Source organism: Cannabis sativa, chromosome 9, assembly GCF_029168945.1.
Source record: "Cannabis sativa cultivar Pink pepper isolate KNU-18-1 chromosome 9, ASM2916894v1, whole genome shotgun sequence".
NCBI lineage: Eukaryota > Viridiplantae > Streptophyta > Magnoliopsida > Rosales > Cannabaceae > Cannabis > Cannabis sativa.
The window spans coordinates 1,214,861-1,240,052 of NC_083609.1; the positions used below are offsets into that span (position 1 = coordinate 1,214,861).

Below are 25,192 nucleotides of genomic sequence, written 5' to 3' on the forward strand. Positions count from 1 at the left end.
AGTGATCTTAAATAATAATAATACATATGTTTCTCACTCTATCCATCCATCCTTCATACTAAATAGGGTCGAGTCTTTATTAAGATAGCCTAAGCAATGGCCTAAAACCTTAAAACAAAAGCAAAAATTAAAAATACACATATTTTAATAATTGTTCAAAAATATCACATTTTTTTAATAAATAACCCAATAATTTTGTTGCTACATAAACAAAAAAAAATATTATGATTTTACAAAAATTTAGTATCTATAATAAAATGTAAGTTATATTAGTATCGCTTTGGTTAATCTCGAGTAGTTCTCTAAGTTTTCACACTCAGTAGAATTAGTAATGTAATTCAGACTTTAACTTCAATTTGAAAGGTATCATAAAGCGAATTAAAAAGATTAGCTACAAGAGAAACGATTATCTTTTTCGAACCTTTAACTTAACCGATAATAAAACTAAGGTGGCGTTTGGTTGGAGGTAATGAAATGGAAAATAAATCATTTTCATTCCATTCTTTTGTTTGGTTGCATTTTAAAGTATTGGAATGACATTCCAATGGAATGCTCTTTCTACCATTTTGGTGGAATGACTATTCCATTTTAAAAAGAAAGAAATGACCATTCCAATGTAACAAGAAAAAAATTAATGATTTTTTTATCAATTTTTTTATGCATTTTAACTTTTATTCCATTTCATTCCTATTCTCATTCTCATTTCCATTCCTATTCCTATATTTTCATTCCTCCCAATCAAACGCCTCATAAATTAAGTATTTTAAGGGCATGATGAAACTGGTATTGAATTCGCCGTTGCGTTAAAGGAAGCCTACCAAACATGGTGTTAAGATGACGATTATGATGATGCCGTAATGCAATTTTTAAGCTATTATTATAATTTTTTTTGTAAGAAAAAAAGTTGAACTTGTTATAATAATTATTATTATATTGACATTCCAGAAAGAAAATATAAAAAACAAAACAAAAAATGAAAAAACAGTAACTAATGTCGACTTAGTCGGCTTTGACTTTTTTTTTAATTAATAAATAATAATAATAATAAAAGACAAAAAAGTAGTCAAAAAGACAAAATGTGAATTGGACATTATATAATCATATCAACTTATCATCCAACAGCAACACTATTTATATTTTTAGAAAAAGACAAAAAACATTAATGTACACTTTTTAATACATAGATTCACACACGTGTTTTATTATAATTGGTTAATTATCCACGTGACATAATTGTCTTATTTATTTTCTATTTTTATTTATTTATTATAAAACTAAATAAAATAAGTGTTTTGCATTTTGGTAGATGTTAGAGCAATCTTAATAAACTTTTATTTTATTTTTTAAAATATATTATTAAATTTTAATTTTTTTTATTTTGCAACACATTTTTATATTACATTATATATTAATTTTTTTAAAATATATCATCAAAACTTAATTTTTTTTAAATTTTATTATAATTTATTCATTTCAAATATATAATATTAATGTATGTAATAATATATAAAAATAATTATTAAAATTCAAAACAAATAATAAAATATATTTAAAGCAATAAATAATATTTTATAAATATAGAACATAGATAGTACATTTTAAAGAAACTTTAAAATAAAAAAGAAATTTAGAGCATTTGTTATAGGGCGTTTTTAGTGCAGCTCTTTAATTTTTTTAAAGTTTCTCTATTTTAGAGAAACTGTTGTGAGTGATCTTATATGTAAAATACTAAAATTTATAAAATAATTTTTCTTAGTTTATTTTATGCGACCACTGACCACGATAGTCGCACAGCGTAAATTTATAATCATTTTGCAACCATAATGATTAATTATAATAGCACAATGAAATTCATAATCGTTTTTGCGACCATACAAAATTATTTTCCACACCTAGAAAAAAAATATTTAGCCTATTTTCTTTATTAATTATGTACATTATAATTATTTAGAGTCATTTATAAATTTTCAAAAACTTCAATATAATTTACAATACGTTTAAATATTTTGTTGCACGCACGATAGTTTTATTTAATATATTTTTACGTAAATTTATATAATAATCAACGGAGTAATCTTAATCGCAACTGAAACTTTCATAGCAACTTATATAAAAATTATAGAAGCAACTTAAACAACATTTTTAAAAATAAAAAATAAAAAAATAGTACACGTGATAATTACTGAAATTCCGTATTTTAATATTCCCAGTTTAATTATTTAATTAAGTGATTAATTAAATGCGGAATAATGAAACTAGTACTGAAAACAGTTTTTCGTAACTCCAGAGAAACCCAGAAAAACAAACAGTGCATAAAAGTAAAAACACACAAGATTTTTTAACGTGGTTTCAACAATCCTTTCAGATTGTTACTAGTCCACGAGGCCACGCCCAGAGATAAGATTCATTAGATCGGTATCAAAAATACAAAGTAATTGACTTATGCATAAATAGACTCTCTCTTATTGTATGCCGCAAGCTTGATGTATTCCACCTACTAACCGAATCTTGATAAAACTCCAAAAGCTCGAACTCCCCTCGATCACCTTGAAGAGTGCTTGAATCCTCCCGATTCAAGGCTTAAAGGCTATCTCCCGAAAGCCTATACAACCATCTCCCGAAGGTTGTGTGCTTGTATCATCCCAATGCAAGACTTCAAAAGCAATCTCCCGAAAGCTTGTAAAACCCTTCTCCCAAAGGTGTGCTTGTATCCTCCCGATGCAAGACTTCAAAAGCAATCTCTCGAAAGCTTGTAAATACCCTTCTCCCGAAGGTGCACTGATGTTCTTCTTCGTTGTAGACTTGAATACAGACTCAAGACAATACAAACAACAAATAAACAGAGTAAGAGTCGAACAACTCTTCTCTACATAACAAAGACACTCTTTCCTTAAGATTTGAAAGTGAATGAAAGAGATACAAAACCTAGTTGCTATAAGATGTATTTATAATGAATATACATCTTATTGACAGCTTACATTCGGTCTGAACAAGACCTCAGCCCACTAGAAACTTTCCTAAAATAATTCTTCAATCAGTCCAGGAATTTCCGTTTCTGTACCTACAGAATCGTGGGCAGTAACTACAACTTTCCTTTTATAGAAAAGGAAAGTTTAGCTCCGGTTTTCTCTTCAAGAAATCTGATCTGAGAAAATGGGAAACTCAACACAGGATCAGATTATACAGCTGGTTAGATAAAAACTAAATGGATAACCAAACTTACCATTTTTACCTTTTTTCCAAAAATAGGAAAGCTAGACAATTTTCCTTCCAAGTTTGAATACACAAAATAAGAAACCATATTAATCACATACCAGCCGAAATTAATAGAAAATAATAAAATATTTTTGTGAATTAAATATGCCAAAAATAAAATTAACAATTACAATATAGACAATTTAGATCATATTAAAGAAAAATTAAATTAAAATTTCGAAACAAGTGTACTAAAATATAAAAGAAAATTTTTCAAAATTATAATATGAACATACGTGGAAAGAGAGGAAAGAAGGAAACTCAAAAGAAAAAACGGAAAGAGAAATAAAGGTAGTGACTTTATGCCTTATTAGGACTTTCAAGCTATCTTCTTCTTCTTTAAAATCATCATCACAATCCAAGATCTAATATTTATACATATGTGTATATATATATATATGATATGATATGATATGGTTCTCTAGATTTTTCTGAATCATCATCATCTGCTTCTTTATTCTTAACTTATTTCTTAAGGATTTGATTATTATTTTTTTGGGTTGTTGGGGTTTTTTGTTTTTGTTTGATTTTTTGATTCATCATCAACGTTTTTGATCTTTTTTAAGGTGAAATTCGATCTGGGTTTTTCTCTAAATGGATCATCCTTCAGGTACGTGGACTTTTTGATTAGTGTTTGGATGTTGAAAAGTCAAAGGGGTTAATCTGGGTTTTGATTTTTGATTCTGTTTTTGGATTAGGGTTTGTTGAATTTCTTGATGATCATGTCAAATCTAAGTATTCAATGTTGTTTTTGATCTGTGTAATTGTTGTTTCTATTATTGGGTTTGGTTTGTAGGCATGTTATTTGTTAAAATGTTTGATCATTTATCATTAATTGTTTGTTGAAAAATATGAGATTTTAGGAACTCTTGAAACAATTAATTTGTTTTTCTTTTGAGATATAAATGTTTTTTTTTGGGTTGATTTTTAGGAACTAGTTTTGTGAGAACTTGTTTGGTTGATTTTAACAATTATGTGTTAAAATGTTTGGTTGATTTTCTGTGGGGTTTATAAATTTTCAGCAAATTTTCTTGTTTTTGTTGATAAAAATGAGGTTTTAGGTACTCATGAAACAAATAAGAAGAACATAAAGCATAAATTTGTGTTATCATTTATCATTGATTGTATGTTGTAGATTTTCTATGGGGTTTATCAATTTCAGCAGATTTTCTTGTTTTGATAGCTAAATATTAGCTTTGTGAGAATTTGTTTGGTTGTTTTTAGCAATTATATTAACATAAATTTGGTTTTTGGTTGACCTATTTTTCTTATAAATTTTCAGGTTCAATTAGTTTTGACAATAATTTGACACCATTGGAATTAGAACTAAAACAGATTCTAGAAGGGGATATGAGTGACTTACAAAGAGGGAAAATGTTGTTAGAGTTGGATCTTAATAATCCACCAGTTGCTTTTGACTATGGAAGATCTCATCATGCTAATGTGCATAATCATCATCATCATCATCATCATCATCATTTCGGAAGATCTCATTCGGTTGTTCCTAAGGATTTCGAGGTCATCGATGATGATGTTGCTATAATTTCCTCAAGAATATTTGCTGAAGTATGTTTATGATACTTCCCTTTTCATTTCATTGTTCATTTTCTATAATTCCATTCATTGTTATTAACTGAGAATCTTGTTAACAGGCAAAAAACAATCCCAGCCGAAACCTTGAGGTGAGAGAGGTGGCTGAGGTAGGAACCGAAGTGAACACTAGCCGTGCAGGTTAGTTATACTCTCTCTTATTTCTAGTTACTATGTTACTATTTTGAGAATGGAACTTACAATACTTACTAGATAAGACTACCATTTTCCTTTTTAGGTAGATTTTATTCTTTCGAAACTAGGTTCCCTGCCTAACCCTACAATATTTCGGGGACTAGGAAACTATAACAATTGCTATGTTGGTACCCAGGAGGGGCTTGAACCTCGAACCTTGTAGGAGCAAACCACATGTCTAACCATTTGAGCTACCCTTGTTGGATTTCCTTTTTGTTACTCTTTTCTTTTTCTTTCCTCGGTCATGCTTCTGTCAGCATAGAGGCTTTTTCGGTCTTTTGAATCATTTTTTGCTTGGCTTGCTTCCTTTTCCTGCCCAAACTTAACATTGTGAATTTTGATTGTTATGCAGCTGCTTCAACTTCGTATCCGATTCAGCGCAACAAGCGTAGAAGATTATTGAGAAATCAAGCAGTTTTGAACTGGGAGCTGTACATGAATTCAGAAGAGAGTCCCAAAGTTGATCAGGTCATTTTCTTGTGTGCCTTTGTGCCATTCTTCACAGCTTCGAAACTCTGTTGAGAAATGGAAGTGAACATTGCCGAAACAAAAAAAATAAACTTAGCCCTTTCGTTGTTTGTAGGCTCGAACGCATTGTATACCACATTTTTGTAACACTTTCTGACGTTCTTCATAGAAGTCTTAAATGTGACTCTTTAAATTTCATTCAAGTACAATGATGACATCTGTATCAATTATTTAAGGTCCTAAATCTGACAGTGAAAGTTTATTAATGCAGATAAAGAATGACCCGCCCATACTTGCAGCATCTGAGATAGTAGCACCACCACCGCCGCCACCACCCCCACCAGTACCATCCTTCAATTGCCCGATTTGTATCGGTCCAATGAGTGAAGAAACATCTACAAAATGTGGTCACATTTTCTGCAAAAAATGCATTGAGGCAGCAATTAAAGTTCAGCACAAGTGCCCGACATGTCGCCACAAGCTTAGAATGAAAGACATTATAAGGATCTACCTTCCTACCAGCATCTAAATGAGAACTCATAATTGCCAAGTACACCTCTTAAACATTCCCAACTTGTGTTTTATTCGTCGAATAATTTTTCTTTTCGGTAACTTATGTTTTGTTTTTCTTTTGCAGGCATTAGGTATTGTGTTGGGGGGAAATTATACCATTATTTTGTGAAATATATATATAACTCGACGAAGAAGAAGAAGACGATTGTTGTTCGGTGAGGGTTGCTATATCTATAACTCGATAGGTTTTGGTTAGCTGGATTTTGTATTTGTATAGTTTAAAAGAACTTACTTACTCCTTCAAATCTTCAAATATTCAATTGGGTGGGGTTTCTTAAACATTTCTTACACAACAACCTTAATACAACTCTTTGAAAGTGTTGAAGAGGTGTAGTAGGTATTTGTTTTGGAATCTTGGGGTTAGTTAGATTTGCTAATAAAGGAGTATTTATATTATATTAACTGAATTCTTTTCAATCTTTTTATCAAACAACAATGTCATTATTTTGAACAAAATTTGACACTATATTGGTGTTTCATTTTAACAATGTGCATTGTTAGAGAAAGAACATGCTTATCTACTTAGATCAATGTTCGTCGATAAAAATCTTTAAGAACATTATTCAAAATAGATGGCGGAATATTGCACTGCGATGTTAACTCATTATCAGTCGAAAGTGCAAACTTAGTTAAATTATGGGCAACATTGTTATAACAACACAAAATTAGAGTTGCACTTGAAATGAGAGATGATGAGTTTCTAATGTTAACTAAAACAATTTCCAATATATATTAGATGAGTTACTAAAACATGTATTAGCTTGTAAAGGATTAGTTTACGAGTCAATAGTACTGCGATGATGAGTTTATTATGGGCAACATTGTTACAACAACACAATATATGAATTAGAGTTGCACTTGAAATGAGAGATGAAGAGTTTCTAATATTAGAGTTGCACTAAAACATGTATAGACTAAAGAGCTGACCTAGTCTACGAGTCAATAGTATTGATTGAAAGGCTTCCAATTTGAAACCTTTCAACATGCACAACATGACTTTGTTTTATATAAAATCCCTAGCCTTATTTATAGGCAGAATGGTGTTAGGGCTTGTAAACTACAACCTAAAATTACATTTGGAAGCATGATTAACTAACTAATGTGGTCATTTACCATAGATAAATGCACAAGTTTGAGTGAACTACATGGTGAGTTGGATCAACTTTGCTTATCACACATACTATCCACCCTTCATTCTTCAGAATTTATGCTTTCTGATGTACTGTGGAAGATCATGTTCCTTGGGAAAGTGGTGATAGTGTGGTAGCACACCACTAGTTCCCAAGATTGATTATTTCACACTATCAGTTGTACATAAGGGGAGATATGTTCCGAGATATCTACCCAATCTATCAGAGGTAGGCACATGTGCCATACGAATGGTCCCCAACTCTTGCAACATTATAATCTTTGTACCTTTGTAGAGCAATCAAGAGCTCTTCATAAAGGACTTCCGCATGAAGGTATCATTGCTTGGGCTTCCAAGCGAATGATGAAGCTTCAACATCTATGTACTACTCGGGTAAACAAGTAGCACATAGTGAACAAATACCTTCTCCGGAGTTGCTACGTGTCACTCTCACGTGCAATATCAAATAAAAAATGTGAGTAACATTGTCATAAACAACCTTAAAAGCAAATTTAAGTACCTTCACTCTCTCTCTCTCAAGTTGTTTACAGTGCTTTGGTAAATTTTAATATATAAAAGATATTTTTTTTTGATAAGTCATAGATTGTTAAATTATTTTAAAATTGTGTTATAATTTAGAAAAGTAAGTCACGTTTTAAATGACCTTAAATTACTTCAAGGGAATCATAAGATAGTATTTAAAAAACCACAATAAATTCCCTCAAAACAAAATCCAAACCAATGAAAAAGAAAAAAAATTAGTCTTCGAACTTCTACATTTGTTCTGTGGGCTAAGCTGGCAAAAACTGTCCGCATTGTTTTTAAGGAAACAAAAAGGTGGCATTTAAAAATCCACAATAACTCTCCTTGGAGGTATAATAACCTAAAACAATAGAAACAAATTTATTCTTTGAACTTCCTTATTTATTCTGCAAGCTGAGCTGGAAATATTATCTGCATTTGTATAACGTCCGTTAAGAGAAACAAAATATAACTTAACAAATTTAACCTTTATCAAATAGAAATGTAGAATTTGACAAAATAAATATTTTCTTCTAAACAATAAAAGGGTTAATACCATTTGAATTTTGTGTTTTGTAAAAGTTACCGATTGGATTCTCTATTTTGTTAAATAATAAAATAGATCTTGTATTTTCTCAAATAATACAAATAGGACTCATAGCTCAATTTTTTCAGTTTTTTTAATATGACTAACTTGAAGATATTTTCTAGTACAAACAGATGTAGAAAACTTAATCAATTTTGTCATAACTCTTATATATCAAGTTATTATTAAGTTTTATTTTATAAGAAAATCAATTCAGAGTAGTATTCGGTACTGTTTTAAAAAATACAAGGTCCAATTTATAGTGGATTCAAATTGATATTTACCCAATATAAAATCAATCTTATTAATTTAATAAAATAATATAACAATAAAAAATGTAATTTTAGTGTAACTTTTAGTGTTTTGATTGAAATAAAGGTTAAGTAAATACATAGAATAACACACACTAAAAAAGAAAAAAAACACATAAACTGCCAAAAATATCGAAAATATACTAACAATGTTTGACTTGAGAGAGTGAGAGAGTGAATGGTGAGAAGGAGGAATAGTGATATGTTTCCAAACTCGTTCACTCACTCACTCACTCACTCACTCACTCCATTTCATTTCTTCATTAGCTACCGTTTCATTCATTCATGTTTCATATATGATGATATATTATAACTCACATTTATGTTTCTTAATAACTCTCTTCCTTTTTCTCCTCCTATAAAGGTATATGCTTTCTTCTTCTTCTTCTTATCTCTTCTCCTCTTTCATTCCTTCACTTTTCTTCTTCCTCTTCTTCTCTTCTTGTAAGGTAATCATTGTCTGATATTTCTTCTAAAGTTTCAATCTTTTTCATTTTCATTGATTCTTTGTGTAATTTTATGGCTTTTTCTTTACTTTGAGGCATTTGGGTATCTCTATATTACAATAGATTGTGGTTATTTTTTGGAACTTGGAATTTGGTTTTGTGGGTTTTGAGTATTTCTTTGACTTTTTGATAAAAAGAAAGGACTTTTCTTTCTTGTTGTTTTGAAGTGATATTTGAGTGTTTTATCATTTTATTTATGTGCTCTTGTTTGTAGTTTTGAGGCCTTATATTTGCATCTTAGTTTACTTTTACTTTCAATTATTTGGTTAAATCAAGTTTTGAATCCTTGAGCAAAGTATGAAAATAATATGTGTGTTTATATTTATATAGGGCCTTTTTACTATGATATGTGTTTATAATCCTTGAGCAAAATATGAAAATAATATGTGTAGTTATAGTGAACTTTCACAAGTTTTCGTAAAATTCTGAATAATTTACATGGTTGAAATCGAGATTCAAACAGTCTGTTGTACACGTAATTATTTTGTGTTTTATAAGCATGTGAATCAACTGTTTGAATTCCGATTTCAGTATTCTAAATTGTTTAGAATTATAAAAAAGAAAACTTCGGTTATTTATAACTACAATATATACTGTCATAAAAAAAAATTGATGTTACAATTTATAACCATTAATTTTTTCTATTAGTGTTTCTTACTTCTTAGAACCAAATGAAACTTAAGATTATCTTTTGTTGATTAAGAATTGAACTTTGTTGTTGTGTAGGAAGAGCTTTGGCCTTTGAGGAGTTTCGAGTTGGATTCGTTATGAACTCAACCGAAAGTGAAGAAGGAAACATGTCAAGAAATGGCACATCATTGAACTTGGACCTTAACAATTTTCCTCCTAGTGAGGAAATTCAAGACCAAGGAAATGGTCATTTTCAATCTCAAGAACAACAAGCTCCTACCACCAATGGTGTTGTTGTGGCTAGTACTGAAAATGTTGTAATCCTTTCGCCATCGAAATATCGAGAGGTTTGATCTTAATTAACAGTTGTGAGATTTGTCATTTCTTGTATTTTGCTTCTAGCTGATTTTTGTGTTTGTGTTCGTGTTCGTGTTTTCTTTATCTTGATTTGGCCAAGACATATTTTCGGAGAAGGCGTAATGGAGTGGAAATTCCTAGGACAGGTGAACATCTTTTTCTTTTTGCTTTAAGTTCTTGTTATTAATTCATTAATGTTAACGTTGCGACTGACATAAGAAAGTATCTTCCGATAAAGTAGACAATAAAATTTTAATATTAAATATTTATTATATCCATATCTTATTGTGTTTGTTAGATGTTTTTTTTTTATCATTACTACTTTGTTTCATTTGTATTTGTTTTAAATTCCAATTGAATGGCAATAGAGGAAATGATCATATAAATCCTTTTACCCTTTCTATAGTTCAATTATTTCATTTTTTTGAAACATATTTTTCTTCATTTTCATTGTGTTTTTGCTCACATGTAGTTTAAAATTGTATTTGATCCGAGTAAATCTTTTTCGAATGGGATGTTTGGCAAAAATCATTGCTATAAGGCCCCACTTAGAGTTAGCGTCTAGTAAATAATTAACGATATTCTATAATAATTATTAAATTAATTTATCTGAGATCTGATACTTAATTACATCAATAACATTATGACACTTCCAGGTGGTAAAATAGTCTTCATTTTATAGTCGCTTTGCACAATTATTTTGTTCTATAGTTATTGAGAATTCTCTACAAGATATCGAGAATTCTTGATAGAATGACGGGATTGTCTTGAAGACTATTTTGCGAGCCATTTTCCCCTCACTATTTACTCATTTTAGATTATAAGAAACACTTCTTGTAACATTTATTCTTGTTCACATTTCTAATAGACCTTGGAAATAATTTCTACTCAACTTAAGACAAAATCATTACATTATTTGGTGTCTAACTAGAGTGTGCTTGACCTGATTTTTGAAACTATTCTATACAGCATATGAAATTTCACAACTTAGTAGTCGGATTTATCCAAATGATCCTAGATGTTTCAGAATGGAGGTTGGCCAGAACATTGAAGAATTCAACAAAACTCAGAATGTTGTAAGAAGCCTTTCTTTGTTAATATTGTTTAAGGTCTTTGGTTACTATTATAGTATTCATTCATTGAACATATAGGCATACATATAGATTAGTTACACACGCATTTTAATTCGAAAATACATAATCAACTTGAATTTGACACAGCTATTCGAACTTCACTTACATATCCTTACATATTGATGAAGTATATGGGATTTTGAGAATCGGGATTTCGAACTTTCAAGTCTCCTTATCGTGTTAAAGAAAAAGGCGGTGTGGACACGAGACACTATTTGCTACTAAAATAGTTAACTTTCAAGTCATCTTGTGTCTTTTGCTACTAAAACTTGTCTCGTCTCATGTTAGTCATAATTTTAATATTATTGTTCATAGGTAGGCATACCTTTTCAAATAGACGATGAATTTTCAACATAACATTTTTACCCTTAGCTGATGATTTTGCTTTCATTTGCCACTAAAACTTGTCTCGTGTCTTTTTCATATTAGTCGTAACTTTAATATTGTTGTTCATGGATTAGGTAAGCATACCCTTTCAGATAAACGATGAGTTTTCAACATAACATTTTTACTTGCTTTCTTCTCCTACTAAAACTTATCTCTTTTATTTCTCATGTTATTCATAATTGTAATGTTACGATTTATAAATTAGCTAAACATGTCCTTCCAATAGATGATAAGTTTTCTTGGACGAAAGAAATCTCTCTATTTGAAATCTTAATCGAACGCAAATTTCAATTCATGTTTCGTTTTTTTGGTCTTCAAGATTTTGAGAACTAATTTCACATGTTTCTAATCGTAGGCAACTGACATTCCCGTGGCTCCACCATCGCCCCAAACTATCCCCGCGGTGGTTTCACCTTCCTTCATTTGCGGGATTTGCATGGACCAACTAACCGAAGAAACTTCAACAAAATGTGGCCACATTTTCTGCAAGATATGCATCGAAACAGCAATTGCTACTCAAAAGAAATGTCCAACATGTCGCCAAAAACTCAAGAAGCGAGACACCATTCGGGTTTACCTTCCAACTTCGAGTTAGATTAAGAAAAGAAGAAAACAAATTATGTCTTCTAAGAAATAAGTTAGACTAAATAGGTTAAGTGAAGATGATTTTTGTTACAAAATTTCAGCATTTTGTATTGTTGGACTACAAAAGTATTTCTATTTTGGTATTTGGTTCAAATGAGCAACTACCAAAATGCTCTAATTCAACTGTCAAGATGGCTTTTGAGCCTTTTATCATTGATTTTTAGTTCTTCATGTTTTGTTGTCTTTTGTTACTTTAATTTGGAATTAATTGGTAACTTGTTACAACAAGATGGCTTTGTTGCAAATGTAAGTGTTGTGACAATTGGTAACATGGTAATATTTTTAAAAAATTGAAAATTATGGTAATATAAATTAATTACAAAAAAAAAAAAAAATAGAATTGTAACAAATATTTACAAATTCGTAAATGTTTACAATATAAGTACTACTAGAGTAGACGATGCGTACAATTAATTGATTTTTTGGACACTGTTCTAGTTAAGTTGTTACCTAATTTGGTAACAGAAATTTTCGTTTAATAAAATGACTTTCATTTAAAAAAAAAAAAAAGAGTAGACGATGCCTATAACTATTCATTTTTCTATTTTTTTTTTTTTGCAATGTAAATTTTTTAATAAATATAACTATGTATTGTTTTGGTCAAAAATTGTAATAATAGTAAATTCTTTTAAAAAAAATTAATAATAATACTAATTTTTGTAATTTTTTTTTATATTTTTACCATGTTCAAAAAAATTATTTAAATAACAAAAAATCAACAATAAATTAACAAAAGTATAACAAAAAAAATACTGATAAAGATCGCATTTTTTTTTTAAGTAAAATCATAAAAATAATAAAAAATATTTAAAATGTCGTACAACAGTATTTTTTTGTAATTTTTTTCTTTTATTTATTTATGAAATAATAAAAAAACCATTACGGTAAGCCCAAGCCCAAACCCAAACCCAAGCCCAAGCCCAAACCCAAACCCAAGGCCAAGCCCAATCGATTGGCCTTCGTTCTCTGAGCATTTCTCTCGAAAAGGGCGGGAAGAGTACTTTCACAGTGAGCAAATTTGAAGATAGCTATGGAAAACTCCATTGACATCGCTCCTTCTTCTTCTTCGTCAGCTCCACCGCTTGAGCTCGAAGCAATTCGAAGGTTTCTTTCTATTAATAATACTAAGTAATAATCTGAACTCATTTGTGTTTATAAATTTTTTGATTTTTTTTTTCTGAATTTTGTATGTAAAAGTCGAGCGAGAGAGCTGGAAGACATGCTTAGGGTTCTTGATGAAGATGGATCGGAGTTATCCCCTTTAGATTCAGAGAAATTACTCGAGGATTGTGCTCTCGATTTCCAGGTCTGGTTGCTATTTAATTTTGTTATTTATATATACATTATTTTGTATTTATAATGGAATGGAATGGGGAATTGCAGAGAAGAATGGAGGAATTAGGATCGGAGTGGTCAAATGTTGGTTTTTCAACAGATAAAGATATCGGTAAGCTGAAATCTTCTTTAGAAGAAAAATGTTGCTCTTGAAATTTAGGACTTGTTTGGAGCTTGGATTTTAAGAAATGGAAAATAGATTCCATTTTCTCTGGATTGAATCAATAAATTAAGAATTCTATTTTTAGAAAAATTAAAACTTTTGAGTGTATAATTTAGTGAAATTTAGAACAATTACATATCAAATTTATATTATTTTTTCATGGGATTTTATGAAAATTTATGCTAAACATTATCTTTCATTTTTTTTCTAAATTATTTTTTTTATATCAAGAAATAAAATTCTATTAATCAAACCGAACCAATAACAAACAAAGGAGCAAACCCCACCAACACACTTAAAACTCCTTTACATTTTTGAGTACAGTTCTATCTAGACTAGACTCCTTTACACATACAACTCCTTCAAATTAGTTTCCCTTCTTAAATTTTTTCCATGTTAATGTTCAAGGTCCAAACAAAGCCGAAAACTCATTAAGGTACAACAAACAGTTTTGAACTTTACCCGAAAGTAAAGTTTAACAAAATTTACAATATGCAAATCCTTTGATTGTTTGTGCTAAGTCACAACTCTATGGCTAGCTCGTTGAGGTGTTTGAAATAAATAGCAAAGAAATGGAATCTTCATTTTTTCTCTTCTTCTCATTATTCCTCAATTTCCCTATTGTCTATTGTGTTATATGTATTGGGTTGTGTTTTGTTTTTGATAACTGTGCTGTTTTTTCGGAAGATGAATGCTTGGAACACTTGGGAAAGGAGCTTAGCACAGTGGAGGCTGAAAGCGCCATGATTTCTCAAGAAATTGAAATGCTTACAAGAACTCATGCTGAAGGTCAGGAGACACAGTTTATCATATTGCATTGCTTTACATTATTATCTATAAAAGAAAAGTATATTGTGAGTTAAACATAGTTTTGTCTGTAGACTATAGTCGAATGGAGATTGAACTTGAGGGGTTGAAATGTTCATTGGACTCTGCTGCTCTACAGGTTGGTTCATCCTTTATGTATATGTGTATATAAATCATATGGATAAATTGACTTTTTCTTGTCTTCCTAGTTGTTACAATGTTTTGTTTCTTTTTCAAATTACCAATAATTTAATTTGTGTAATTGGAAAAAGAAAGTACATATGATTTGTGTATGATTTTTGTAGGATCTCGAGAAAGTAAAATTGGCAACCAGTGAAGGCCATTCGACTTCAATGAATGTTTATGGCAGAAAAAAATTAGAGGTTATTTTTAAAGAATAAAATTGTAAACCATATATACGTATTTTCTTTTGGAAAATTGCTTGGTTGATTATGTATCTTTGCTTGCTGGAATTTACTTGTGTGCATGGAAACATGGCTATTTAAATAAATTATTTTCTTGTCCTAAACGTTTGCTCAATATTACGTCAAAATATGATTATTGTTAATGAAAATCTTCTTCCAATATATGAACACATTTAATGTTTATATAATCATGAATAGCGGCTCTTTTGTTTTATTAACCATTATGAAATATCTTCTGCAATACAATGCAGCTATTGGAACTTGAGAATCGGATAGAAAAGAAAACTACCATCTTAAAGACTTTAGAGGATCTAGATTCTGTATGCAAATGGTAATTCTGCGCTACTGTAGGCTGACATTTCTCGTATTTTGTCATGTATTCATATTTAGATCAATGCTTAACCTGTTTGTGATTGTAGGTTTGATGCCACAGAGCAGGTTGAAGATGCCTTTGTTGGTATAAAAGTCACCGCATTTGATGAAAACTGCATTAGGTTGTCATTGCAGACATACATTCCAAAATTAGAAAGCTTTTTATCTCAACAAAATATTGAAGCTGTCGATGTGCCACTGGAATTGAAGCATCAGTTGATGATTGAAGTCGTTGAAGGGACCATAGAGCCGAAAAACGTTGAGGTAAGTGTTCAGTTAAGACATGGAAGAGACACACAATTTCATTTTAGTGTTACCAAAACTCATGTCTTACAGGCCAAAGGACTAAAACTTAGTTTGTATGTTGTATCTTGTGTTCTTATTAGATTAGGTCTACTCCCGAATCATATAGTTTGAATATGTTTTTTTTTTTTGGTGGTGAACTTGTTGAATTAAATAAACAAGTAAAAAAAAAGTGCTTGTGTTAAGCTACTTAAGTAATTACTTAAAATCTGTGAAGTGGTATTTTCTTTGTATTTATATATACATATATTTTACAAATGATGTGTTTATCTATTTTGTTTTGATTTATGTTTATCTATGATTGACAAGAGCACTTTATACCATTTACTTCTTAGCTTGAATACTTGAAATGGATACTAATAATCTGTCTGATTTCCAGATTTTTCCAAATGATATATACATAAATGATATTCTGAATGCTGCAAAGAATTTCAGGTTTGTACTTATATTCTTTCAAACTAATTGCTTCCAAGTGTTCTGTTTTATATTCTTGAAAAAATAAGTTGATAGTTGAAAGAAGTTTTACTTTTACTTGATTGCTAGACTTAGTCACTCTATGAAAAAGAAAATCATGTGTAATGTGCTATGTGAAATGCCTTTTGCAGTCAATCTTCATTGCAGTGGTTTGTATCAAAAGTACAAGACAGAATTGTTTTGTGCACGATGAGGCAACTTGTGGTGAAGAGTGCAAATAAATCTCGGTAAGAACTTTACTACACAATTCTCTACATAACTTACAATCATTCCAAATATCATAGCATAATTGCAGTAAATTATTAAGGTTTGAGTAAGTATTACTATGGTCAACCAAGAGTTTTAATAGCATTGCACTTTGTAAGTAGATACTCCTTGGAATACCTGGATAAAGATGAGATGATATTAGCTCACCTGGTTGGGGGAGTTGATGCGTTGATCAAAGTTTCTCAAGGTTGGCCAGAATCAAGCTCTCCATTAAAGCTAATATCTCTCAAGAGCTCTAACAATGACACAAAAGGAATATCGTTAAGCTTTCTATGTAAGGTTAAGGTGGGTTGTACTTTACCTTTACCTTTCTTTCATGCATGTAAAGTTGTCCTTTTGTTTTATGCATGTGGGAATTCATGAATTTATAAAAAGATACTCTTAAAAAAATTAATGTTGGAGAAATCCTTTTCTCATATGAAATTCTTTTCAATTTAAGTTGCACATGTATGTGTGTAGTGCAATAAATCTAGTTGTGGCTTTGAGATTACTCTCTAACCTTAAAAACAACTACGAATTCATGAACTATAAATAGGTTTGCAGTAGGGTATTATATATTTCTGGATTTTATTTTCAAAAAGAGTAATGACTTTTGTGTAGTCTCAAAATGGTTTTGTAATAACTTGATCACTGACAATTTCTTTTGGGTTCTTGGGTTATTTGGTTTCTGTTTCATTTAGGAGGCGGCGAATTCGCTGGCAGCGCATGCTCGGCAAAATCTGTCAAGCTTTGTGGATGCTGTTGAGAAAATACTTGTTATACAAATGCAGATAGAACTTGAGTCTGATGAGACCCCAAAGAGCAACCCATGATTCTATAATATGTCACCTTAAACAATTTTATTTTGCACTTTAGAAGTCATATGTACTTAATCTGAAAAGAAATTCATGGTCTGTTTGATTTGTAAAACTAAGCTACTTGTTTTTTACAAATTATTATATTCTTCTATTCCTTTATAAGTAATTCAGTGTCCATTTTTCCCCCTTTAATAAAGGTTTGTTAGTTTCTTGACCATTTATTTGCTCTTAATTATCTGCTATTCTTACATAATTTATATCCATTCTTGTGAGTATTTAAAGAGGAATTGAGGGAATGGGTATCTTCCAAGAGGACTCAATGATATGGTGGATCATATATATAGCAGGCTTTGGAATTGTTGAAAGATTCTTTTAGAGGATCAGTTGGTTATATTACCCCAGGTATATAGTTTAATTGAATTGTTTAGATCAGTAGCATTTTATTTAAAGCATGAATCTTTTGTTTTCCATTCAAAAACTTATGATAATGACAACTGTTAGCTGGCACTGTTGTCATGGATGAAGCCGTCGAGGAGGAGGAGCTGCACCACAAGCGCCAACCGCCGGAGGAAGCGGAAGCGGTCGCCTGAGAGAGGTTGGGATTTGAGAAGAAGAACAGGTCAGGGGAGGGAGGAGAGGTAATTTATTTTATTTTTTCTCTTTTAAATTTCAGTATGATAAGATGAGGATAATTTAGTAAAAGCACACTCTTACAACTTAAAAATAAATTCTTTTTTTTTAATAATTCAGAAATTAAAGAAAATATCCAGTTATTTGTGGTATGCATAATTCATGGTCCCACCCATCACCATCTACAAAATATTAAAGAAAAAAAGATAGTAGAAGAGAAGAGTACATATTAATGGAGACATTATTATCATCTAGGATTGTTCTATTTGGAAAACCTTTGTTATCATTATCAAATACAAATTGTTATATCAATGGTGGCAACAATTTGAGGAGTTTGAATTTCAAATGTAGAGTTAATGGTAACAAAAACGATGTTAATGATGATTATGATTATGATGCTCCTCTTTCCTCCATTGACTCAGCTTATGCTCTTCTTGGACTCCATCCCACCTCTTCACCTTCCCAAATCAAAGCAGCTTTTCGCCACAAAGTACTTTCTTCTCCTTTTTTATTTTAGGAAAAATTTATAGGACAAGGACACTCTTTCTGTAAAGTTTTTTTAGTCTAATTTTTTCAGAAAATTCTTAATACTTTAGAGTATATATATATATAAATAGATATATTAAATGAGTGGTAAGTTACTCTCTCAACTTTATTTTTTACACTATAAGTTATATAAAATTTTCTAAAAATTTATAAGTAATTTTAAATATTATGAAAAATAACTAAAATACTTTCTTTAATGCCTAAACAAATAAGGAGTTTGCCCAAACAACCTTTTGAATCTTGATAGTGTACTTACCTTTTATTTTATTATTGTTATACAAAGTGAAGTCCTATATCTTTTTTATTAATATATATTTATATATATAGGTGAAGCAGTTTCATCCAGATGTGAATAGAACTGGGCAAAATTCTGATGCAATGATTCGACGTGTTATTCAAGCTTATGAGGTAAAATAATGGCCAATTCTAATAATGTCTATACGTTACTCCAATGGTTATTGGTTGATGGTTGTTGATTAAGAAAAATAACATGATTATGTTATGCAGATGTTATCCAATTGCAGTCGATTGGAGATTATTGAAAGGTAAATTTTTTGAAGTGGGTTGCAGTTGCAGATGTTATTTAATACATATTGGTTTGATTGTATTTATGTATAATAACCAAACCAATATGCAGTTAAAGCTGTAAACTTATTATGTTTGTTTGCAGTGAATGTTTAGATCCTTTTGAGAAGCCTGAATGTGAAGCATTGGATCTCTTTGTGAATGGGACTCTTTGTGTTGGGAAAGGTAGTTGATTGGTTTTCTCATTTTCTTTCCATTTCTTTAGCTGAAGTGTTCATATAATTCTCTAAATAAACTTTAGGAAAATACCCCACACTTTAGAGTCAGCATTGTTTATATCAAATTATAAACATTCGTATCAACTAAATTATCAATTTATCAACATGTTTTTCTTTTTCTCGAAAAGAGAAGCGGGCCACTTGTCTTTGGAGTACGTTCCTTCATTCCCCGGGGTTTTCCCTCGATCCCCCTACCACGCGGGGAAAACATCTCCCCAAACCTCCTATCGGTCGTGTCCTACACCCGTAGTTCATTCACTTGTTGAGGAGCATATCTTTTTGAAAAAGAGTCATTTTGTCTTAGACTGACCCCACCCCGTTATTAATATAGACCAAAGCCTCGTTTGTGGCTGAAAAAAACGGTAGTTACAAAATTTAGTAAAACAACAAAACTAGAGACAACCAAAACCCAAGAACAACAAGCAAAAAACAATGCTTAGCTGATTGGAAAAACAGACATGAGAAGTCCACTTGTTGAGGAACTTATCGTTCTTGTTTCCTTGCTTTCACTCTAATTATAGGTTTAGGTTCTTAGGTTCTGCGGAGGAGGAACACCGGGGTAAATCTACAAAAGATAACTCCTCAAAATGCTAGTCTTAAATACTGGTTCATCAAATTATAACTTGGTTTTATCAATTTAAAAGAAGTATGATCTTCCTGTTTTGATAATCGTTCCTTAATCATATTGCAGGGTGCCCATATTCATGTGTAACAAGAGCCCCTCATGCCTTCACATTTGCATCTACTGGAACTGCAACTGCAACTTCTCAAGGTTTCTTCAGTTCCTTCTGTTTATTCATAACTGCTACTCTTTTCAGAAGATTATATGAATATGAATTTAAAATTCAAAGCAAAGATCATTTTCCCCCATTAAAAGATCAAAAACGAACTGACTACTATTTTTTGTAATTTCGAGATGCCATTTTCGAATTTTGAGAGCCCAGATTTCTTCTCATGTCATGAAAATGAATAATTTGTGAACTCCAACACTGATATAAAAACCCATATCACCAAAACATTTGAGACAAACCAGTAATCCATTAAAAATATATAACAGAATAGTATTTAGGTATTCAAATACAACAACAACCATAATAAACATACAAACCCACACATGAAATCAAATTGACTGATTAACTTCAAAAGAAAACGTAATCACTCTCACCCCATTACTGTTCCAAAATCAGGACACGGTGAAGATTACCAAGCTCAGCTTGCTGTTGGTCAGTGCCCGAGAAGTTGTATTCATTACGTTACACATTCCCAGAGAATTATCCTAGAGGAGTTACTTGACAGGTAATCATATCTTCCCCGCTTATTATCCGTTAATACAATCTAGTTTCTCAGCACGAAAACTTGCTAATTCAGATTTCTGCAGTTGCTAGCTCATGGAGTGTTTTTCGACCTTATTTTTCTTTATTTTTGTGTGTGATTTTGTAGCATCATGAACATGCCTTATGATTGTTCAGCTGAAGCAGATTTACTGTACGGTCTTATAGTTAAATCAAAATATGAGAACAATAGATACCAAAAGCCAAAGAAGCAAGCCAAAGTTTCAACAGAAAATGTGGATTGGTTTTGAGTTCATTCCTGCCTTGGTTTTAAAAAATAAGCCTGTATATTTATATATATACATATATACATAGAGAAAGTTGAATACTTTGCCTAATCTTACTGTTCCATTTGTGAATATTTGATTACAATAAGAATGTAAAGATGTATATTGAATAAATGAATGGATGTCACCATTACTTGTGTAATTAACTTTTGGCAAGTAAAGTATTAAAATCTTATTTTTCTTGGGATTATTGGTAAAAGTGAGACACTGCCCTCAAATTTGTTTGGAGCTTTTTACAGCATTTACTTATTATTATTATATATATATATATATATATTATGTAATATTATGTACACTGTTGTTATTTGGCAAAAGAAATCTAACAACTGGGCTTGTGCAACACAAATTATCTATATGACTATACAATGGTAGATACATCTTCTTATCTTAGTACAGAAGAAAATGTTGAGAGAACAAACATAAATATGGCAAAATAAGCTTATTTCGAAATGACCCAAAGATTGATAGGAGTTTCCTATTATTTTTGGTACGAACAGTAGCAAAATAGAGCCAAACAACAGTTATATTGATATTAGAATGATAAAGAGAACAAATTTGCTCGATATTCGAGAGACCCAGCTCTGTCGCAAGAGCTAGCTACTACTCTCATATATAAGACCCTTTTTTATTTAACCTAAGGCCTAATGCACAGCTCTATCAAAAAGAGATTGATCCTACTCTGAATTTTCTTGTACATCTCCAAATATCAGCTCAAAGCAATCATAGTCATTATCTTATCTTGAATAGAATAGAGTTTGACATTCACTATTAAACCAACAATTATTGAGACTGTTTGGTTTGTTGTATTTGGGTATACTCAAACATATGATGTTTCATTTTGATTAACGATATAATTGTCATCCTTCGAACAATTTAAGCTTCCCTAAAGAATTTAACAATATTGGACACTGTAAACCATAAGTATTCAAAGTTTTGAATTTGTAAGCGTATACACCTAATGATTTTTTTTATGGTGTAAGTACTCAATGTTTGTAAAATTGTAGTTTTCGTCTAGTTCTGTCAATACAGACTATGTTAGTATATTTGTAGCCAAACTTAGTTTTTAAATGAGTTGACAAAAGATTTGGAAGTAATTTATACATCACGTTTTCATCCAGATTAAGACAATAATACAATTTGTACTAACGAAAACTACAATTTTATTAAAATTGAGTCTATGCCGTTTACAAACTCGAAAATTTTGAGTAGTTATGCCAAAAATTTCCTTAACAATAACTAAAAAAACATCATTAGATAAAATGAGAAGATGTTAACTTTATTGATTCAATTCAAACATGAAAAAAGTATAATCATTTGGATTTTATTATTCTTTTTTTTTTCCTCTTAAAATCTAAGGTCCAAACAAGGCCTTAAGGAAGAAGAATTTCTAGTAAAAGACATAGACAAATTGGAAACTCCTAGTTTGAATATTCATTCAACTGAAATAATGTCCAATCAAATATAAGAAAAGAAAAAGGAAAAGAAGTTCATACTATGCTATCTGAACTAGTAAATTGGGAAAAATTATTCATATTAGATAATATGGTTTACATGAAAAATGCATAAAATAAATTTTCTTGGTCCTTATTAGAGACAATTCATACTGAACAGATTGTACAACATTATCTAAATGTAAAGTACAAATATATAGATATAGATATAAGAATCCATATAACAATCAGCTGACCTTTTCTACTTCTCTAATGCAAACTTTCTTGCATACTTGAGCAAATCATTGTCCTGGACAATGCCTATCATCCATCGACGATAAACTGGTCATCTTGATTTTCTGCCTCGACCCTAGCATCGTCATGAACCAAGCTGTTCACATGGTGCAAATTCTGCATCATTTGTGAAAGGTAATGATTGCTGGCGCTCGTATGATCAGAGAGTGCAGCCGGATGAGTAGTCCACTGAGACACTATCCCGAGTAATTGACTGGTAAGGCTTTGCTGCTCATGAAGAATTCGAGTCTGCATTTGCCCCATTTCGGCTCGGTGTTGACTCAACATCTCATCAATCCTTGTCTTCCATTCCAATCTCCTCCTATTCATCCTCTCCTCCCATTCCCTTTCATGTATCAACTCCTCTTCTCTTCTTCTCCTTTCCCTCTCTTCACTCTCCTTTTCCATAACTTCCAACTCTTGAATCCTCTGCATACGCAACTTCTCCCAACATTTCTCCTTCTCATCCTTCTTCTTTTCCCTCTCAATCCATCTTTGTTCCCATTCTCGCTCACGTTCCATCCTAAGACTCTCCCTCCTTTGCCTTTCCCGTTCCCTTTCCACTTCCCGATGCTCAAACCTATTCTCGGTTTCCCTCAACTTCCCCAACTGGCTTCCCAAAAGCCCCCAAGTCTTCCTCCCCATCATCCCTTTCAACACCTTTTTCTTCCTTTTCTTTTTACTCATCAAATTGTTACCATTTTGCTCCATTTCTTCATACACAAAACCATCATCACCATCCTCCCGAACCCGACTATTCCCATTATAATTATCCTCTCCCTCTTCACCATCATACTCAAAACCCAAACTCATCACCCCATTCTCAATCCCTCCTCCAAAATCCCCATCACCAGAATGACCCATTTGCCCAAACTCCACAAGCCCAACAAAACCTCCACCATTCTCACCTTCTCCATTCACAACACCCATTAAATCATTACCACCATTACTAGACATAACAACCCCAACATCACCAAAAACCTCTTTATATCTCAAGAAATTTGACCAATGTGAAAGCCCCTCAACCCAATCAAACTCCTCTTCACCACCACTTGAATTATTATTATTATTATTATTACACTCAAGTGGTTGTTTCTTAATCTTCTGCTTAACCAACAAATACTGATGCCTCATATTCTGAACCTTAGTACTAACATCTTTCCAAGACCATTGCCATGGATGAGCAATAGGATCTTGAACATTATGAATTGAGTTCACATAACAAGCAATAGGCTTAAATTTCTTCTCCCTAGTTTTCATCTTAGCTAAACTCCCATCACAAACCATTTCACCATACTTATCAATCAAAGTTCTCTCCTCAGCCTCAGTCCATTTTTTTCTTCTACCGGGCATCATTGAAAACACTTAAATAAAAATAAAAATTCAATCTTTATCTTTTTTTCTCTTAAGAATCAATGACCCAATTGAATTGCATCGAAAATTTTCGTAAAAACTCAAATAACAACAAAAAGATACTAAATTTAAAATACCCAGATGAAGAAAAGTTTCAGAATTGATCAGAAAAAGCAATAATTGAAAGGGTTCTTACCTAGAACCGGAGAATTTTGAGAATAACCCAGAAATGGAAATTGATGAGAAAAGGGATTGATCTGAAACAAGTGAAGTATAGAAGAAGTGGATTAAGAGTGAAAGTTCCAGAGTAGAGTAGTTAGAAGTTGGAGAATGAACTTTAGTTAACAGTTTTTTTTTTTTTTTTTGGTTTTTGGATTGGAGTGGAAAATTAGTGAAGAAAATAGGATAAAGGAAGACGACAAGAGGACTTGGGTAGTTTTGTCATTTTGTTCCAAAGCAATTTTTTTTTTTTTTTCATTGTTAGTGATTTTTTTGTTTTTGTTTGAATAAATTAGGGTGATTCTACAATGCACCCCCTTAAAAGGGATGTATTGGTGCACCCTTAACTTGTTTCGGCATCCAGAAAAAAATTTTAGTCTAATTTTTTTTCATATTCATGTACGTTATAGCTATTTAAGATATTCTACAAAATTTTGAAAAAATTGGAATAATTTACAATATAGAAAATAATGTTCAAACAGTTTATTTTACACGCGTATAAAATAAAATAGTCACGCGTGCAACACACTGTTTGAACATAATTTTCGGCATGTTAAACTTTTCCAAATTTCTTAAAATTTAGCAGGATGTTTGAAATAAGTATAACGTACATGACCATGAGAAAAAATTTGACTAAAAAATTAATTCGGATGCTAAAACAGATAAGGATGCATCAATATATCCATTTTAAGGGAGTGCATTGTAGAATTTTCCAATAAATTATTAGTGATTCTTAATTTTTTGAAAAGATATTAAATTTTTTAATTTTTATTTTATTTAATTTTGTATCACCTTACAAAAAAGGGATAATTTAAAAAAAAAAAACAAAAAAAATATAAAAATACAATTGTACGAAATTTTAAATATTTTTACGATTTTTTGGTATATTTTTATGTTGTACTCTTGTTAATTTGGTGTTGATTTGTATGATATTTTTTTTTGTTGATTTGATGTTGTTTGGATGTTAATTTTTTGTTACTTTTATCTAGTTTTCTTATTGTTTTTGTGTTGCTTTTATAAAACTCTGTAAAAATATAAAAAAATATCTTTGAACGTAAAAATATAATTT

At 30.9% G+C, this 25,192-nt stretch overlaps 5 protein-coding genes across 7 annotated transcripts; 4 read left to right on the forward strand and 1 right to left on the reverse strand.

The window, feature by feature from the left end:
• The first annotated feature begins 3,394 nt into the window (after positions 1-3,394).
• LOC115722448 (uncharacterized) lies at positions 3,395-6,483 on the forward strand. Of its 2 annotated transcripts, XM_030651658.2 has the most exons (7): positions 3,395-3,546; positions 3,822-3,865; positions 4,538-4,821; positions 4,908-4,986; positions 5,393-5,508; positions 5,780-6,058; positions 6,146-6,483. In XM_030651658.2, exons 2-6 carry the CDS (start codon positions 3,850-3,852, stop codon positions 6,035-6,037), a joined length of 753 nt encoding a protein of 250 aa, XP_030507518.2. In that variant the 5' UTR covers positions 3,395-3,546; positions 3,822-3,849; the 3' UTR covers positions 6,038-6,058; positions 6,146-6,483. The 2 variants fall into 2 exon arrangements, with proteins under 2 accessions (XP_030507518.2, XP_060959892.1); XM_061103909.1 differs by lacking the exon at positions 3,822-3,865 and having other exon boundaries at positions 3,454-3,546.
• Positions 6,484-6,626: 143 nt separating this feature from the next.
• LOC115722457 (uncharacterized) lies at positions 6,627-12,458 on the forward strand. 2 transcript variants are annotated; one of them, XM_030651673.2, is made up of 5 exons: positions 6,627-8,993; positions 9,862-10,112; positions 10,223-10,268; positions 11,092-11,198; positions 11,998-12,458. In XM_030651673.2, exons 2-5 carry the CDS (start codon positions 9,903-9,905, stop codon positions 12,235-12,237), a joined length of 603 nt encoding a protein of 200 aa, XP_030507533.2. In that variant the 5' UTR covers positions 6,627-8,993; positions 9,862-9,902; the 3' UTR covers positions 12,238-12,458. The 2 variants fall into 2 exon arrangements, with proteins under 2 accessions (XP_030507533.2, XP_030507534.2); XM_030651674.2 differs by lacking the exon at positions 6,627-8,993 and adding an exon at positions 9,012-9,078.
• A 781-nt stretch (positions 12,459-13,239) lies between these two features.
• Positions 13,240-17,447, forward strand: LOC115722417 (uncharacterized). Its single transcript, XM_030651619.2, has 12 exons — positions 13,240-13,391; positions 13,485-13,593; positions 13,671-13,734; positions 14,473-14,574; positions 14,667-14,731; positions 14,898-14,975; positions 15,269-15,348; positions 15,437-15,653; positions 16,072-16,127; positions 16,298-16,393; positions 16,535-16,718; positions 17,114-17,447. Exons 1-12 carry the CDS (start codon positions 13,318-13,320, stop codon positions 17,243-17,245), a joined length of 1,257 nt encoding a protein of 418 aa, XP_030507479.2. The 5' UTR covers positions 13,240-13,317; the 3' UTR covers positions 17,246-17,447.
• A 592-nt stretch (positions 17,448-18,039) lies between these two features.
• Positions 18,040-20,969, forward strand: LOC115722443 (uncharacterized). The gene is made up of 7 exons (XM_030651653.2): positions 18,040-18,350; positions 18,734-18,814; positions 18,914-18,951; positions 19,077-19,156; positions 19,901-19,981; positions 20,397-20,505; positions 20,650-20,969. The coding sequence occupies exons 1-7, from the start codon at positions 18,093-18,095 to the stop codon at positions 20,789-20,791; spliced, it is 789 nt and encodes a 262-aa protein (XP_030507513.2). The 5' UTR covers positions 18,040-18,092; the 3' UTR covers positions 20,792-20,969.
• Positions 20,970-22,316: 1,347 nt separating this feature from the next.
• LOC115722412 (uncharacterized) lies at positions 22,317-24,300 on the reverse strand. Its single transcript, XM_061103911.1, has 2 exons — positions 24,101-24,300; positions 22,317-23,915 (listed from the first exon to the last, which is right to left on the reverse strand). The coding sequence occupies exon 2, from the start codon at positions 23,905-23,907 to the stop codon at positions 22,582-22,584; it is 1,326 nt and encodes a 441-aa protein (XP_060959894.1). The 5' UTR covers positions 23,908-23,915; positions 24,101-24,300; the 3' UTR covers positions 22,317-22,581.
• Between the last annotated feature and the right edge of the window lie 892 nt (positions 24,301-25,192).

Bases quoted from the DNA above. Each gene is read 5' to 3' on its own strand.
- LOC115722417 (XM_030651619.2), top strand. From the start codon at position 13,318: ATGGAAAACTCCATTGACATCGCTCCTTCTTCTTCTTCGTCAGCTCCA. The intron at 13,735-14,472 runs GTAAGCTGAAAT...TTTTTTCGGAAG, and splicing joins TTCAACAGATAAAGATATCG to ATGAATGCTTGGAACACTTG. The intron at 14,976-15,268 runs GTTATTTTTAAA...AATACAATGCAG, and splicing joins ATGGCAGAAAAAAATTAGAG to CTATTGGAACTTGAGAATCG.
- LOC115722412 (XM_061103911.1), bottom strand. From the start codon at position 23,907: ATGATGCCCGGTAGAAGAAAAAAATGGACTGAGGCTGAGGAGAGAACT.
- LOC115722448 (XM_030651658.2), top strand. The intron at 4,987-5,392 runs GTTAGTTATACT...ATTGTTATGCAG, and splicing joins AGTGAACACTAGCCGTGCAG to CTGCTTCAACTTCGTATCCG. The intron at 5,509-5,779 runs GTCATTTTCTTG...TTATTAATGCAG, and splicing joins AGAGTCCCAAAGTTGATCAG to ATAAAGAATGACCCGCCCAT.
- LOC115722443 (XM_030651653.2), top strand. From the start codon at position 18,093: ATGGAGACATTATTATCATCTAGGATTGTTCTATTTGGAAAACCTTTG. The intron at 19,157-19,900 runs GTAGTTGATTGG...ATCATATTGCAG, and splicing joins GACTCTTTGTGTTGGGAAAG to GGTGCCCATATTCATGTGTA. The intron at 20,506-20,649 runs GTAATCATATCT...GTGATTTTGTAG, and splicing joins CTAGAGGAGTTACTTGACAG to CATCATGAACATGCCTTATG.
- LOC115722457 (XM_030651673.2), top strand. From the start codon at position 9,903: ATGAACTCAACCGAAAGTGAAGAAGGAAACATGTCAAGAAATGGCACA. The intron at 10,113-10,222 runs GTTTGATCTTAA...GATTTGGCCAAG, and splicing joins CGCCATCGAAATATCGAGAG to ACATATTTTCGGAGAAGGCG. The intron at 11,199-11,997 runs GTAAGAAGCCTT...TTCTAATCGTAG, and splicing joins TCAACAAAACTCAGAATGTT to GCAACTGACATTCCCGTGGC.